This window comes from Oryza brachyantha, chromosome 6 (genome assembly GCF_000231095.2).
Source record: "Oryza brachyantha chromosome 6, ObraRS2, whole genome shotgun sequence".
NCBI classification, from domain to species: Eukaryota; Viridiplantae; Streptophyta; class Magnoliopsida; order Poales; family Poaceae; genus Oryza; species Oryza brachyantha.
The window spans coordinates 14,732,237-14,751,303 of record NC_023168.2 but is presented as its reverse complement, the minus strand read 5'-3'; the positions used below and the strand labels follow the sequence as shown (position 1 = coordinate 14,751,303).

The 19,067-nt window shown below is 36.1% G+C and overlaps 1 protein-coding gene across 1 annotated transcript; it reads right to left on the bottom strand.

Moving 5' to 3' along the window:
• Positions 1-8,839: 8,839 nt before the first annotated feature.
• Positions 8,840-13,594, bottom strand: LOC102721169 (GDSL esterase/lipase At1g71250-like). The gene is made up of 4 exons (XM_006656103.3): positions 13,152-13,594; positions 12,005-12,292; positions 10,573-10,843; positions 8,840-9,255 (listed from the first exon to the last, which is right to left on the bottom strand). The coding sequence occupies exons 1-4, from the start codon at positions 13,584-13,586 to the stop codon at positions 9,023-9,025; spliced, it is 1,227 nt and encodes a 408-aa protein (XP_006656166.1). The 5' UTR covers positions 13,587-13,594; the 3' UTR covers positions 8,840-9,022.
• Between the last annotated feature and the right edge of the window lie 5,473 nt (positions 13,595-19,067).

Below are 19,067 nucleotides of genomic sequence, written 5' to 3'. Positions count from 1 at the left end.
ATTTATTATTTTTTATATTTATACTAAATTTTTGAACAAGACGAATGGTCAACCGTTGCAACTAAAAATTTAAACATCTTGCATTATGAAATGGGGTAGTAATATAATATAAGATAGTATCGCACAGCTTGCAAGAGGACAATATATACCATGGGTGCAGGCATGACACGCCTGCAAGTTGGGGTTACTTGAGAGCTCTTGTCGACCTAACAGCTCGTGAGGAAATTATTTCCTGTGTTATCGACTACGCCGGTGCATAATGGTGTATTTTATGTTCGACTTTTTTTTATATGGCTTGTAATTTTTATATAATTAATGTGGTATTTATGTGACTCAGTGAGTCAGTGTAGAGATTATTTATGCTGCGTGTGATTATGAATAATTGATGTTGAATTTAACTCGAGAAGCATAGAGTATTCCAACGGCTCATCTATGTCATACTCCATTTTCAAAAATAGATGAGGAAGGATAAAAAAAATGGTCCAGTAGTTTCTCCAACCCATTTTTTATTTTTAGCCATCATCCATATGAGAGGAGTGAATTCTTACTCCAAATGAGGATGCAAGAGTATATATGCTAAAGGGGAAATAGAGCATTAATATATATTAACAAAATATAGTTAGGTGTGATAAGGAAGATGCAATGCCCATCCTTTAGCATATTGAGAAGGAATAAGAAAAACAACATATTTGTAAACGAAAAATAGTTTATAAATAAAATTTTTATATATTAGCGATATAAAAGATAAAGCAAGAAAATAAGTTACGATGAAAAAAAACACAAAATTAACTCTAAATTTAAGATAAAAAAATCAAGTTTTAGCTTATAAGCATAACATAAGAAAAAGACAGAAGGTGCTACGTCTGCAAGAGTGCAGATAAATATGGAAGATGAATTTAGGATGATCACTCAAATTCAGATATGGAGCAGAAAATTTGGATGAGATGTTATGTATGCTCTAATACTCGAGTTGTCACTTGTCAAGGATTACTATGCTGGGATATAGTAGACGAATTAATTAAGATATACTCTAATATATAATTTTGTCCGTCTGTAACTCTTAGCTTTTATTTCTACGAAACACGATATGATTTGACACAAATTTTGGGCAAGGTTGCGGTATCTGCTTACACTAGCAGCGACATTAGTCTAATTAAATTTAAATCTAACTTTATATTGTTAATAAGTATATTAAATATTTTAGAAACTATATATTTATCAATTCATCTATTTTAATATGATATATGACACATAAATTTATCGCAATGTTATATATTTTAGTTTTAATTTTATCTATAAAAAATTTCTATAATAAGTATTATCGGTGTAGTATAATAAAATCAGATCTCTTGAATCTAAATCAACAAACGGCTCCCAAACGGCTCCCAGTCGTTTGAGTGTATGTTAAAATAAAAAATCCCAAATCTTAGCTCTCGATTTCGTTGACACGACTGCTATGGCAAGCTCACATTGACAAGAATACAAAGATGATGTCATAGTAAAGCCATGTTGTGAGTCCAAGTTGCCAACTAGCTAGCTTGGGGAACAGCTAATAAAACAGCATGCGTTTAATTTGCCGATCACTTCAGCAAGAAGCCTATATATCTTCAGGGGATGGATGCGTAGGCGTGTTGAAAACAGACAGAAGCCATGCCTTTGTCGTACGTGTGGTAACACGGTCAGAATTGGACGATTTGTACATGCATCACCTTGATAAATGCATGCAAGCCTGTATTGGGTCCAAGAAAGCAAGTATCAGTCTTATCTTTTCGCTTCTGTCGATGCTTGTCAGCTAAAATTTGAATTTTTAACTTTAAATTTAGAGTCTATTTTGGTGGTTTTTCTCATTGTAGTTTAGTTCTTGGCCTTTGTTTTTAGATTAAAAAACATCTATCTAAAATCTTTATTCACAAACTATTATTTTTATAAAAAAGCTATACAAGGACCCCTATATGCGGTTTGTTGGTTGAGATAAAAAGGTAAATTGCCTTACTAACCCAGGTTACTTTTGGAAATGGATACTCTGTTTTAAGAGTATGAATGCAGAACATCCACAGCAACGTTTGTTAACAGGCAAATATCCAATGCAGATCAATCGTTACAGTTTTAATTAGTAGGACAGTTAATTTTTGTCGGCGAGTTATTTGGAGTAACACTGTCTAGGATCATCCTAGCTAACGAACAAAAGATTGGTTGCATCATCCTTGCAGGGCCGGTCCTCACATTTCAAAGGCCCGGTGCGAAACTAAACAGGTAGACCCCTATAATACTACTATATGATAATAATCAACAGATATATACTTATATATATACACACACGTGACTTATTGTTGTAAATATTTAAATTACATTCGGAAATAATATTTATATAGAAACATGGTATATGTTATCTAAAAAATTTCTTCTAACGTTTTTAGGGCGTGTTTAGTTTACGAAAATTTTTGGATTGGGTGTTATATCAGATGTTTGATCAAATGTCGAAAGACTACTTCGGTGACTAATTAAAAAACTAATTACTTACGGTGTCAGGAAATCACGAGACAATTTTTTTAAGCCCAATTAATATGTCGTTAGCACCTATGAGTTACTGTAGCAGTTATGACTAACCATGCACTAATTAGCCTCAAAAGGTTTGTCTCGCAAAGTCCTTCCAACTTTGCAATTAGTTATTTTAAAACTATATTTAATGATCTATACATGTTTTGAAAGATTCAATGTGACGGATGAGCGCGGAAATTTTTAGGAACTAAACATGTCCTTGGATGCGAAGTCATAAATTTTATCCGATAGTTTCTTCTCAATGCATAAAAATGAACCTAGTTAATAGACGATAGATGAATATCATAAATTTTAGAATATATTGGGGGCTAGGGTGGTCCCACCTCCAGCACCCCCCCCCCCCCCCCCCCCCCCCCCCCCCCCGGGGCGGCCATGCATCCTTGAAGGGCTTGCCTAGAGAATGCATGCAGTTCAACTACTGTAATTTGTCAATTACAGTTCACAACTCCAAATATCTGTCTATCTATCTGTCTATAGCTGTTCGCCACAGTTGGCTCTGCAAGTTTCAACGGGAGGGTTTAGCCAAAGTGCAAGCAAACAAACAACGGGAGTAGTACAAAATAAGTGACAAGTTGAGGATGGATGGATTCTACTACCCAACAACTCCGGGTGCATGCATGACTGGACCATGACAAAGATGAATACAGGACACGGACACTACACGTGTTTTAATTTATCTTAACAATAATGCACTAATGCACGATGTGATAGATCACCATTAATTATTTACTCAGCTCCAGAATATAAAAACTCGTATAATTTAACATCATCATTTTTTCGCTTCTGCTCGTGCTTATAGCCAAAATTTAATTTTTTAGCTTTAAATTTAGTTTTGATTTTGAATTCTTTTATCGTAGTTTGTTTTTCCGTGTCGACTTTTAGGTTGTTAAAAATAGGGGCGAAGCCAGGCCTGTTGGTCGGGGTCGGACGACCCTAACGAAATTTCTAAAATCTCTACTAAAACATTATTTCAATCCATATTTTTCTATGCTATGAAATGAAGATGACCCCGACGATATTTTTAGCTAGCTTCGCCTATGGTTAAAAACACGTATATAAAAGTTTAATTAACAATTTATTTTTTTTTGTAAATATGCTCAGCCAAAAGATCAACCCGTAAATCTTGTCCAACACAAGGATCTATGACACTGTTTATTTACATTAGTACTCGCCTCATTAATCAAGTTTCTTTCCATTTCTCTTATATCTTACCCTTATTTATCCCTCCACAACAATTGATTATTTATTGAACAGTAAAAATCTTTTGTTCATTTATTAGTCTATGCTAAATAGTATATGGGACAGAGGGACAGAGAGAGTATATTGTAAGTTATTCGTGAATTTGTCTGTCTATCTAGCCAGCTCAGTCAATACAGATGTTAATGTGATGTTTGATTCTTCTTGTGCTCTCTTTTATAGTTTGTTCCCTGGACATCATACATATAATAATGTGGTGCATGCATGTGCTAGGTGAGAGTCAAAGTGATAATATTTTTTGTTTGGAGTAAGTAATTTGTTTGACCATTTAGATGGATTCCAAATAAAGCTATCATAGTAAATGCTATCATCAACTGAGTTCAAGGAAGGGACTAGAGAGTAAACAAAATGATCAGGAGGTTAATTTATTCTTCCAGTCCTCCAAGTTGCTGATCAATCCCTTTCGTTAAGTTGTGTTTAGAGAAATTTTTAGTCCTTTCGTTCATGGAGAGATATTATGGGACGTTTAGCCAATTGCTATATAAGATATTTCGAAAATTCCTTTAGGAAAAAATGCTAAAATAAAAGGCTTGAAAAAACTCAGAGCAATAGTAAATGAAGAATTTTACCTTGGTCATGTAATTTTACCTTGGTGAGAAAGAATTGTGCTAAAAAAAAGTCTCATCGCAAGATAACAAAAATACAATTTTTAGGTGCAATAGTAAATGAACACAAAAACAAACTGTTCATGCCAACCTTCAATTTGTCATGTTGTAGTTGTACCTCACGGACGAGATACATAATGTTGCATTGATTAAACAACTAACCTCACATTTACCTCTGTTTTTTTAATAAATGTTTTCAGAACTCCTCTTATTTTAGAGTAAATTTCACAAAATGATACTTATTGTAGTCCAAGTTCCATAAAACCACGAGTGTTTTGGTATTTTGTACATAAACATGGATAATATGATCGAAAAGGTTAAAAAAACCATAATGTTAACAAATTTAACATAATACTATAACAAAATAAAAATACTTAATCTTATACGGGTAACTTATATCATGTATGGAAAACTTATAAGTACAACATAATTTTACATGATATTTATAATGGGTAATTATAGTTGATCAAAGAATGATTAGTTAATTATGAAGTTTTGTGAAACTTAAGGACCAAAATACCTATAGTTATATGCCATATAAAAATCCTGTGGTTTCGTGAAACTTGACTCAGGTGTAGTTTTGTGAAGTTTACTCTTTCATCAATCTAAGGTTTTTTTTTAAACATTGGAACAACCGACTCATTTCACCTAATGATATACAAAATTTACCACCCTTGAGATGTTTGTATTGATTCAGGGCATTCAAAATATAGTGGAAAATGAGGTAGCAAGCATTAACGAGTCCTGTTACTAGATAGGATATATTGTCAAAGTGGTAAACAAATTACTATCAATAAAAATACTTATATTATGGTGGGTTCCACCCTATTTTTTATGTGATGGTGTTCATATTTAGGCAATGTAGAGTTTGAATTTTTTTAGGTGGACCTCACCTTACTATCCACTTTACACATGCACACATCGTCGTGTCTCTCCGATATACTACTCCCACATGATCATGGGTTCACTTATTACCAAGTTTGACAATAAGCATTGGTGTTGTAATCTTGCACCACTCAAGAGTATGTCTTAACCAAAATCTATCATATAGTCATTTGCTTTTTTAGATTAGAGCATGGTTGAGCAAGCCAACAGTTGGGTTTTGAGATGATAACTTTTAAGAACTCATAATTTGAAAAGACACATAATAAAATGACACCTTTTTAAAGATTTTTTTGTTTACTTAACTAGAGATCAATGAGACGATATGCCACAAACCTTGGTTATTTATCTGTGCTAGATGTTTTCAACGTTATGGAGAAAGGTCCGAGGGTCATTCAGCTATCACCGTAAGATGATGGGCTAACTGGTCAGGGTTCGAGCCTCACTCTTTTTAATAAATTCTGATTTGAGTGCCCCTTCTATCATACCCGGTGTTTATTATGTTATACGCAGCCAATGATGAAATCTTCATAGATATTCTGTTGCATCTCTGAAAAGACAGAAACTGAAGGATCTTTGAAAATGAAATAGTGGTACTGGATGATATCTTCCTGAAAAGTTCCTCCTCTCATCTAGGTTCAAGGCCTCACTCCTCTTAATAAATTCCGATACACGAGTTGCTCCTCTGCTATCCAGTGTCTTCCACATTATGCCATCCAAGTATGATATATTCATACATTTTTCTGTTGCACCTCCGAAAACAAAGAAACTGAAAGTAGCTGTATTGGATTGCCTCTCACAGATTAAGGATACATTCACATACTTATACTACCAAAGAACTGCCATTTCTGCTGATGTTGTGTTTCATGAGGAGTTATATAGGCCCTGCATGCTTCTTTGCACAAAATTAGGCCGCGTTCGGCGTTGCAACTATCCTTGCCTCGTTTTTTCACGTGCACGTTTCCGAGCCGTTAAACGGTGTATTTTTTACCGAAAAATTTCTATAGGAAAGTTGCTTTAAAAATTAAATTAATTTATTATATATTTTTGTAATAATGAATAATTAATTAATCATGTATTAATCTATTACTCCGTTTTTCGTGTCATCCCCGTCTGAACGGGGCCTTAAACCTCTTTCACCTTCTTAACTGAAAGACTGGCCCCTGATAATCGGCCCACGAACACGAAGAAGATGGCAGGTTGATGAACGTAGAATGATGCATTGCCACACATCTAAATGCGGGACCACCCAAACTATACTATCATTCATTTCCACATCCTATCGGATCTGTCGGATTTTCCGTCATCTTGCAACCGGACCACGCACTATGATTCTGTTTTGGAACTACTAAATATGGAGTAAATGTGTAGGATTGGAATCATATAGAGATGTATTAATTTCCTAAATGGCCCTTTGAAACAGAGTATTGGGCACTCTTGAATTCTACTATAAAAGATGGAATGCCTCGATCCACATAAGTTTTGGAGAAAATATAATATTAGGTTGAACATTAGGAGAAGTTTTTTTTTGTCTCCGTGTTTTTGAACACATGTGTTTCCATGTAGTTCATCCGAATGATAATTTCTATATCTTTTCTTGTGTTTTCCACTTATTTTTATCTGTCTATATTTCTTCGACCCTTTCCAAAAGAGCCATGAAACAGCCCGAAGAAACCTATTTTCCCGTTGTATCTGCACTAAATTATCCTTCCTAGAGCAATTTATTCCGAACTTGTTAAAATTATTAGATTTTTTTATCCTATATTTGCTCAATCCTTTTCAAAGGATATAAAAATGACCAGAAGTAGCATATCTTTTTAGGGGTCTCCCCTAAATTCCTCTTCCTGGAGTCCTCTATTCTAAATTGGGCGATTCACATGTACAGTACCACTACATTTCATCCATAAATCAACCTAAACCTATCTAAAACTTTCACATAGGACTATTCTCACCAAATAAATACTTAGACTAACAGGTCTAAATCGGGACCAGAATATGTACATAAATCGAAACATACTATCTAAGAATCTCTTGAAATACATTACGAATAGACTAAAGTATTACATTCTCTCCCCCTTCACTATGCAAGATCACGGCATTACCTATGTGCCTTATATGTGCCAAGACTTGATATTTTAACTGTATTAGTCATGTATTAGTCACGGTAGTGTTGGTGGCGTGGCAATACAACGTTGTGACACAAGCTGGTTGGGGTGGTGGCCTTGTCATGTCACTGACATTAGCGTGACAACGCTTTCTTGTCATGCCAAACTCTCTGCATGACAACGTTATATTGCCACGACAATGTTAATGGTGTGGTTAAAAGGTTCACATGGTGAAAATATTTTTCTTTGAGATTTAGTAATAAAATTATTTATTAAAAATGTTAAAAAAACATGTGTCAACACATACATACACCTATTTTGCATAGCACCACGGGTTGAGTCTCGATACCTCCTATAGCATCCTAGCCCTAAATCCACCCAACCCATTCTACGTGATGAGTGGATCAATGTTCGCATAACACCACACTTATTTTTTTATCTTTATTTTTTTGAAACGGATTTTCATCTTTATTTTGTGTAAAATAGTTACTATTGAGGATTTGAAGTGCTATAATCTAAGTGAACTGATTATATAAGCTAGCTCAAACACATGTAAACTTTTCGTGTAAAGCTATTCCTACCTAATAAACATTTTAACTTCACGGTTCTATCCAAAACTGAACAATGCTACAAACAGGTGAAGTATTACGGACACTTAACCACAAGTTCCTTGATCAGTTGTCTCGAGCTCTAGTGATCTGTAGCAGCTTAAGCCTATGCAATAGAAGTGAGCTTGTAATAATTAAAAACGACAACACAATTCAGGGATTAAACGAAAATCTATGATAAATCTGTGAGTGAGCAAACTCAACTTCCGCTGAGTACTTTCTTGGGCCTATTTGAAGTTCAGGCTTCAGACTCTAGCTATCTGAAGTTCATCGAAGCACAGATTGAGTACATAATTAATTAAATATCATCCACCCCTGTGCCCCCATCTCATAAGCCAAACATGGTACAATGCAGAGTCACCTTAATTTAACCAAAATATATAACCAAACATCTTGAAAACTTTAGCCAAAAACTGAAAATGTCCCCGATAAACAGGAGCACAAAATCTAATGCCATATCTGCACTCAGTTCATAATTAATCCAGGATGAACATCAGATATAGCCAGCGCAATTAATGTTGTCTAATCAACCTTGCTCAAAAGCTCTTGCCGCCCAACCATCGAGATTATATATATAACACTAAAAGTTTATGACGACAATATACATACAGTGCAGTCTGTCTACAGCTAATTTTACCATCAACCAGAGTAGCTAGATATATAGGGCATGTTTCTACAGAAACTGCCCTAAACGGTTCACAGTTTCTGAGAATCTATAGTTACAGATTTTAAAAAATGAACTAAGAATCCAGAAGTTGGGTTTAAGAGCTTTCCAGATTCTCAGAAGCTGGCTGCCAAGCAGCAACTTCTCAGAATCTAAAGCTCCCCCAAACATACCTATAGAAACCTATACTTACATGGATCTTAGCAATGCCAGGTTTCTACCATATGATGACACTTGATCCAGCTGATGAATTAATCATCATCCATTTCACAGCTAATTAAGCACGAACGGCTCATAATTACAGATTAAGGATGATCGACGATCAGTTAATTGCTTGCTTAATTACAGCATTGACAGCTGCTTAACGTTGATAGGGTAGGCTTCTCCGGGCGAGCTGGAGCCGTACGCCCTGCGTGCCAGCCTGGCATTCACCACGTCTGTCGGGTGGAGCCCATCGAAGAAGGCGTACCTGGTCCTGTCGCTGCAGATGGGCCCGCCCTTCTGACAGAGCACGCCTCCTCGGGAGGATGAACCCCTCGACACCTCGCAGCAAGCTCGGCTAGTTTCCCTGATGCCTGAACAATTTAAACCATCGCTCACATTAAGGCCTTGTTTAGTTTTTAAAATTTTTCCTCAAAACATTATATTAAATCTTTGGATACATAAATAAGATATTAAATATTGATAAAATAAAAAACTAATTGCACAGTTATAGAAAAAATCGTGAGATGAATCTTTTGAGTCTAATTAGTGCATGATTAGTCATAAATGCTACCGTAACCAATATGTGCTAATGACGGATTAATTAGGCTCAAAAGATACATCTCGTGGTTTCTTGGCGAGCCGTGAAATTTGTTTTTTCATTTGGGTCTGAAAACCCCTCCCGACATCCAGTCAAACGTCCAATGTGACTGTAAAAATTTTTGTTTTTGCAAACTAAACACCACCTAAGCATACCTACGGGGTTTTAAAAGAAAAGACCCGCCGACGATATATTTGCAAACGAAAAATAATTTACAAATTAATACAACATTTATATATGTGTTCGTAGCGATCTAAAGCCGAAAAATAAACTACAACTGAAAAACCTTAAAATCAATTATAAATTAAGGTTGATAATTTAAATTTCGGCTTATAAGCATAAGCAAAAGCTAAAAGATGGGGGTGTTGACTCCTGCCTTAAAGATACAATTTAGTTCAAAAAATTCAGTTGTTACATCTAACTTTATATTTTTTTTCTAATTCTTCAAAATTGTTCATGTTTTATACAACATCTGTTACATGGTGCAAGTCATTTACCTCTTTGCTATAATGGCTTATATTCCGTAACATTAGGAGTAATCAAGGCTACTAAAAACTATATATGTATCACCACTAGCGCTTACAACCTAACATATTATGGTCCAAAATTCTGCCCATATATGTTAAGCATGTATTTACTTAAAATTTTCATCTTATATAGTTTCTTGGGCTTTCAACTATTTATTTCTTATTGGTTATTACTACATGTGGTTGGTTTAATTCTTTCCTATTTTAAATAATACTATTTCAGATAAGTTAAATTTATTTTAGATGTATAAGGTAGGGTTCTATAAAAAACCATTGGACCATAAAAATATTAAGGAATATTTTGTTTCATTAGAATAATGTTTTAATGAAGAAATTATTCTATTGGATATAAGTTTTGTGACATAAATTGGTGTTATTAGATCAAATTTATTGCTTTCTAATTATAATTTTGTTTCACATAAATGATACTATATTGTAAAATAATTGTTGTCCAAATTACGTCTTATACTAATAAAACAAAACACGTCTTTTTTTTCTGCGTATGGATCAGTAAGTATGAAAAAAAAAGAAAGTGGGTATTATAAGATTAGTCCAAGTATTACCGAATTTTGTAGGATGATGTATCATATCACCGATGATCTTGTAGGAGTTGACATAGACAAAGTTTGCACCAGGCATGCGTGACCTCATGCTGCCATTGCCATGACGACTAACGAGTGACCTGAGCCCGGAGTTGAAGAGGAGCACCGCACGGTTCACCGGCTCAATGCAAGCCTCGCCGGTGACGTTGACGAAGGACCTTACCACTGGGGTGCACCCCAAGGGCTGGATGGATAATACCACAAACTTCCTTGCTCCAAGATCATACAATCTCTGCAAAAAAAAAAAGACGCATAATATAAAATACTCATGAATGAAAGACCTGTAATGCGTATGTTGGATTGTTATATTGAGCCCTGTTTAGTTTGTAAAATCATTTGCCAAAACATCACATCGAATCTTTAGACACATAAATAGAGTATTAAATATTAACAAAATTCGAACTAATTATATAGTTATGGGGGAAATTATGAAACGAATCTATTGAGCCTAATTATTGTATGATTAGCCATAAGTACTACAGTAACCAACATATGATAATGACAAATTAATTAGACTCAAAAGATTCGTCTCGCGGTTTACAAGCGGAATCTAAACTTTGTTTCGTAATTAGACTACGTTTAATACTTTAAATATGTGACCGTATACGCTGATGTGACCCCTATCCCAAAAATTGTTAGGAACTATAGGCCTTGTTTAGTTCCCAGAAAGTTTTTTCAAAAACATCACATCGAATTTTTAGACATTTAAATGGAGCATTAAACATAGATAAATTAAAAAACTAATTGCACTGTTATGGGAGAAATCTTGAGACGAATCTTTTGAGCCTAATTAGTCCATGATTAGCCATAAGTGCTACAGTAACCAAAATGTGCTAATGATGGCTTGATTAGGCTCAAAAAATTTGTCTCGCGGTTTTCAGCCGAGCTGTGAAATTTGTTTTCTCATTTGTGTCCAAAAACTCCTTTCGACATCCAGTCAAACGTTTGATGTGGCCTTTACTCTAAAAAGTTTTGCCATCTAAACATGGCCTAAATGGGACCTGAGTCTCGAAGAATATAATATATGATATACCAGGATATAGTGGTAAAAAAAATCTGACCTGCATAAATCATATTCTAATATCCATCTAACTAACATGTACTTTAATCATAATAATATTGTGTCCTCTTGCACATTCATTAGATCGCAGAGTTAAGGTCCACATAGCTGGTTGGACATTTTAATTCCTCTCTCCTATTCCTTCTCTTCACTACACTTGCAGTACTAGCAAGTGTACCTCCATATCCAGCAGTTATAATTAATTAACATGTCATTATGTCACTAGCATTAATAGCAAATTAATCCATATATTATGGGTACACAAGAATATATAAGATGGTCACAGATATATTATATAGTGTTAAGGTGAGCAATAAATTGATGTGGTAGTACCTGCAGGTGGGTTGAGAGCTTGGTGAGGAGTGAGCTTGTGAACTCTGACAGGTGGGGCCTGGTGGGCCCACCCCTGGGGTTGAAGTAGTTGAGCAAGTAGTCATTGCCACCTGTCCCAATGACAAAGAGGCTCTTGGGTAGGTAGCACTGGTCAAAGAAATCCTGGCCCTTCATCTTGTGGCCGGCGGTGGGGTGGGCCGCGGTTGCTCCCTGCAGCTGGGCCCGCAAGTCAGGGAGCGTCACTGCCTCGAAGTTGGTGATCTGCTGCTTGAGGCTCAAGACCCCGCCCTAATAAGTATTAGTTACGAGCACTGATGAGTAATTAAACTGGTTAATTTTCAGTAAGCTTAATGCGCTTAAGTTGATCTGTTTTTTTTTATCTTGGGTTTAAAATATATTACCATGTTCCATATTATAAATAATATTTTTTCTAACTAGATTCGTATGGTTGGTAATGCATCTGGACATATATAAAACACAATATTGATTCATGGGTAAATATAAGTAGAACTAAAACACCATATAATATAAAATGGAGGGAATACACCTTAATTAGAAATAAGAGGTTTAGAGCTAAATATGGCCGTTAAGAAAGAAAATCAAAATAATCTATTACGATTGACAGAGGAAAAAGTAGTAAGAAGTTTAGTTCTTAAGTTTGTGATGGGTTAAAAAAAATAATGTATGAACAGAAATTGTTATACTTTGGGAACAAAAGAAGTAACATAAATGATTAACCTAGAGATAATTTCTTACACCTTATCTCGCCTTAATTAGGCCATTGCCAGCGGGAGTTTGTTTCTCCTTAAATAGGATACCAAGTCAATATTTTTGTGATGCGAGAATAGATTAACGATGAGAGATAAAATAAGTTTTATCTGAACGAGATCATGTACACACAATAGTTTATTATTTGCATGTATTGCGTAGGAAACAATAAAAATACTTGTACACTGTATGCACTATTTCAATCATCAACCAAATATCGTAATGTTGTTTATGTGTTTATGTTTGAAAGGAAAAAAAATGAAAGTCATCACTGCTATCACTGGGAAGCATCATTTAAATCCAATTAAGTGACTAATTAAGGAATGAAGCATTAATTAGCGCAAATTAATTACGGAGTGAAGCCTTAGTGCGTGCTCACTGTGTGCTGGCCGGTGATGTCGAGGATGCCGGAGCCGCCGGAGGCGAAGTTGACGCCGTGCAGGGCGGCGCGGCCCCTGGTGGACGGGTCGGCGAAGGGCGGGAGGAGGCCGGCGGCGGGGAGGCGGAGGAGCTCGCCGAGCGCGTCGATGACGTTGCGGCCGTTGGAGAAGCGGCCTGTGACGCCGAGCGGGAAGTCGACGCCGTAGGGCGGGTAGTCGGCGCGCACGCCGGAGCCGTTGAGGAAGTTGTTGTTGCCGTTGTCCACCAGCGAGCTCCCGAACACGAACATCGCCCTCACCGCCGTCGACGTCGCTCTGCCGCCGCCGCCATGGGAGCTGGTGCCACCGCCAGCTACGGCTTTGCATTGCTGGCCATAGAGATGCAGCAGCACGACGAGGACGAGGTAGAGGGTTGCTGCGACGAGCTTGGCCATGGCTGAGGCTGAGCTAGCAACCGAGATTACTTAATCGGACGGCACAAGATAGCATCTGCTGCTTATAGTTATAGAAGAAAGAGCATTGAATGCTGGTAGGTTTGTGCAGTGCACTTCGTGGTTAATTTACTGTTAGAGAGATCAAGATGGATAGAAGTGGAAGACAGCATGCATGTACAGAGCGGCGAGCTGCTGATCCTAAAAATTACAGTAACACATTGGCTGCTTGTTTGCCCTAAGATATTTTTTTCCGATTTTTCCTCGGCTTTTATGCTTGCTTTTAGAACTACTAATTTTATTGTTTACATCATTAAATAGTTATAAAAATCAAATAATCTTTCAACTTTCATTAAAAATCTCCAAAATAACACAACCATTATCTATACTTGTTAGCTAATATAGAACTCAACTCATATAATAGTTAACGGTATGTATTGGTACATACATGCATGGCTCACCTACCTCTTCACCTAGCTCATTGAAGTCATATGGCTTGTGTTGTACCTGGCTACAAATTTATATCACGCTTTTTCTTCTCTCATCCAACTAAATATAAATATAATACGTCAACGTACCAATGTACATCACTTTATTATACTCATTCACTGTCCTCTTTTGGCTTTTTAAAACATAAAGCCAAATAACACATTCACAGACAAAAAAGAATCTAAAAATAAAAATTTTATATACATGTTTTTAAGATCTAAAAGCAAAAATTAAAAAATAAATTATGATAAAGAATCTTAAAATCAACTCTAAATTTGAAGCCAAAAAATTAAATTTAGCTATAAGTATAAACAAAAGCGAAAAAAATGAGGCATGTTCATTCTTGTCGCTAAGGCCAGTCTCAATGCATAGTTTTATGATATAATTACTAAGACGGTAAACTAGGTAACTGAGTAACTGAGCCAGATAAGTCTTATGGGGATGAAACTCCTTTCTCATTTCATGAAACTCCCTCATCTAATGATTTTGCCAAGTCAATAATTTTAGTGATGTGATATGTGTATGACACCTACGTGAAACATACTGACGTAAGGGTGAAATCTTATGACGGTGAAATTTTATGACGGTGCAACGTGCATGAATGGCGTCAATTTGTACAGCATTTTTTTTTCCCGCAAAGTGAGGATCTGGTGCGCGCTTTTACATGCCATTTTTACGCAAGCAGCAGCAAGTTGATTCTTATTTTACCGGCTCGTACGTACTTTGACCGCTCGATTGGGTTAATAAAGAAAAAGCTTTACGTAGTAATTCTTTCTTATATAGAATTCTTGCCAATACTGCCGTCGCATGCTGTCCTATCTGGTTAAATTAAACGGATGATGTTCTATCTAGTTACATCAATCATCGGATGAGAGTTTTATTTATAAGAGTTTTGTAAGAAATTTTAGTATGTGCTCGAAAGAAACACGTCCGAAAGGCTTGGTGTGTTTGTGTGTTTTATATACTTTCATTCATATTTAATAGAGATGATTGAATTCAATTCACTTTTGGCTATACATCTTAATGTTCATCATATTTAAAGAATACCAAATTATCATTTATTTTGTTGCCACTTGGTTTCAAAAATAATTTAAATATGAAGAGCATTTATATGTATACTAGAAAAGTACCGTGGCGTTGCCGCGCATGACCTTAAATTGTTGGCTTTCACAGCATTGGATGATTCAGAGCTTGGTTTATCGACTTGCAGAAAAGAGGTTTTGCTCTTATGAAATAGTATATTGTATTATTTATTTCCCCCATATTTTTGTGGTTTTTCCTATGCAAGTAATTTCATTTTTCAAGTAGTTTAGCAGTTTCAGATGCTAATACCAACTTTAGCATTCTGGCAATCACATTTTTTAGATAAGCATGTCAAATCATGAAGTTTTTTTATATGAACCTAATTGCTTACAGACAGATTATTTTAGACTCCAAACTGAGTCTCTTGAGATATTATTCTTCAGCATGCAACAGCAACGCTGCTACTTGGCAAAGCTCATAGATTTATCTTAGCTGTACTAGACAAAGAAGGGTAGCAAAGGTGATATGAAGCTAAAGATGTTCTGTCGGTATCTACCTAGGACGGCTCATGCCGATCTCTGCGCGTTGAACCATTGTTACATTTTGCAAGTGTTATTGGCATCATCGTTTCCTATCGTTTCTCTCTACCTGACATATATACAGTTTTTTTTTCTATATATGGTCTTAATTTGGTTATGATCAACTTAGATATGGGGATTACTATACCTACATATCACTATACGGCAGATTGGCAGTGACAGTAATTGGTCAGTAACAGCTGAAAATACAAGTTATATGATGAGAGCACGTTATGAAGATTAGACACTAATGTACTTATGCAAGATTCAGAGTTTATATAGTAGTAGTACATTGCAGAACAAGAGCAGAGCCATCCATATATCAGATCCGCCGTTCAGAATAACACACAAATTAAGAACAATCAAATTTTCACCCATTTTTTTGTCCCAAGAATAATCCATTTTGTTACCCAATGACACAAAACAAATCATCGGTACAGCAGAGCAAGGAGGGGAGGGATAAATGACGACTTCCTGTGAAGCGTGAATCTAATTTTACGAGCAGCAACTGTGACGACTTCCTGCAACCTCGCCAAAAAGCTCCTCCAAGCTCGTACCATTGAACGTGAATGAGTGTCCTTCCTGATCCACGCCAATGTCGCCATTTTCATCGCCAGTGTCGTAGTGGATCGCCCGCCCATCCACCATTTTCAGCGGCACCGAGAAGGATTCTGTCGACTGAAATGGCAATGTGTCCGCAACAATTAGCACTTGGCATTAACACACCCATTGGGCTGATCAATTCGTCGAGCAGATGGGGGGTGTTGGAGTACGAACCTCCATCCTGGTCAGGCCAGGCTACGGTGGCGCAATAAACCCCGGTGGCAGCGGCGGGGGCTCCACTCTGTACGAAGGAGGGCTCGCCGAACGGCGGTGCTGCGGTGAAGGCTGCCATATTATGTTGGAGCCCGGACTGTAATCAAAGTGAAACGAAAAATTGAATACAGGCCGATGCTGTACTTCTATTTGCACAGTGCTATCAACCGCCCGTCAGTTGGCCCTTAGAGTTATAGATGACTGATGAAAGATTATTTGAGTTTGTGATATATATTTAATGATATAAACGGTGGAATTTACTGTGAAGTTAAAAATCTACTTTAAAAATATGAGAGATGATAAATTTTTATGTAAAAATATATTGCTTATATGTTCGGAAAGAGTGTGCACCAAATTTTAGAAAAATCTAGCCTAAAACACAATCACAGTATCTTGAGGCGTGTCCATTGCTACTTGCTCCCTCCGTCCCTAAATGTTTGACGCCGTTGACTTTTTATACACGTTTGATTATTCTTATTATTAAAAAAATTACATAATTATTAATTCTTTCTATATCATTTCATTTATTGTTAAATATACTTTTATGTATATATATATATAACTTTACATATTTTATAAAAAAATTTGAATAAGACAAATAGTCAAACATATATAAAAAAGTCAATGTCATCAAACATTTAGAGACGGAGGGAGTACTTCTCAGACTGACCGTGCATTAACTAGGTCGATCAGTACTCTGCACCTCAATAACTGATCAAGCAATGGGGCCGGTGGGGTAATTTGTAGGATTACCCAAAGTTACTGAAGTCTGTTTGGATCAGAGATTTTTTTTTCGTCCTTTGTCATATCAAATGTTTGAACGTTAATTAGGAGTATTAAATAGACTGATAAGAAAACTAATTGCATAAATAAAGGTTGTTTTACTAGACAAATCTTTTAAGCCTAATTAATCCATGATTAGTAAATATTTACTGTAGCACCACATTCGCTAATCATGGACTAATTAGACTCAGTAGATTCGTCTCGTGAAACAATTTAGAGTATAGAGTGGGTTTTGTTAATAGTCTATATTTAATACTTCTAATTAGTGTCCAAACATTCGATGTGGCAGAGACTAGAAAAGTCAAAGAGAAACAAACATGGCCTAAGAGCATCCCAACAGCTCATCTATCCCATATTTTATCCTGAAAATAGAGGATGAAGACTACTAATTGAGCTCCAATAGAACGACTATCCTATCATCTATTTTTATATGTCATCTATAGTAGGAGAGAGAACCTTCATATTTAGATGATCTCTCCATCCTCCAAAGAGATATAGAGGATGTCATATATGAATGATCTAGTGGAGTATAAAGAGATATAAATGATAAAACTAGTTTAGATGATCATCCAAATGAATATATGGATGACAAAAATTAGATGAGCTGTTGGAGATGCTCTAAGGGGGATCATCCTTTGGCATTTTCATGAAAAAAATCAACCTTTTTGCTGAAACCTAGAAGGCCAGTCGTAGGTTCTAGCCAAAAACAACAAAACTTCCAACCGACAGAGAGATGCTCCTAGAAGAGCAAATCTCAACATCCCAACTATAGGTAGAATGATCCTCAAGCAGTAATAGCATAACAGAAATAATTTCTTTGTACATAAACCACGAGAACATAGGGAAGGCAAGAGACAAGTGAGAGAACACAAAGAGAGAGACAAGCTGATTTTTACTGAAGTTTAGACACTCAAATCCTACTCTCCATTGACAAGCTCCTAAATCTAGGTTTTGATGAACCAATTGGCGACTATAGAGATAATCTCGTTTTCCACTCAAAGTTACCTCTTTTCCTTGTTAAGGCTATGTCCACCTTCACAAACATTCCTAGGCCAATCCACAACTCAAGGACTGGTTGCATTTTGACGAAATGATCTATTGATTCATTGGATGTCTGTGCATATAATAAATAGTGAACTAGCCATTTTAGTTAACAACCATTTAAAGATATCAAGATGATCATTAAGTTGATCGAGAGTCCGTTGGAGAGGATTGCCAGATTCAAATCCCAAGAGCCTCTGTTCTACCTAACATCTCCTTTGTAGCTTTAAACTTTTGAAGCATGTCCGCACCTTTGCCTTGGGATTTGCTATGCTTGAACTCTAAGTGGCAACAACTAGCCCCACCTCATGATTTTAAAATATTACTAACATAGTAACAATTTGTAATGAAAACATCTTTGAGATGTCTATATACAACAATGATTATTTTCTTAATCTATGATCTTATATTGTTGACTTTATGAACCATTTGCAAAGCTTGAGATTGCTAACCATATGGAAGAAGTGGATGCATGGACATTGTACAGTAAGGTAAGAATGAGAGAGAGGGGGGTTAGGAGCAACGCGATGCTTCTTCTGTTGTTGTTGTTATCATCATCTCAGAGTCCCCGTCACAACTCATGTGTGAACAATGTGGTCTCAGTCTTTTCATGCAATGACACGTGTGCAAATTCGCATACTGGCCATCTATCTCCACTCTGCTGCATAGACTAGAATCATGTACCAACATGCAACTCTCATTTATTTGTAAATGATAATTAGAGCATGTTTGGTAAATGAGACTAGAAAGAGAT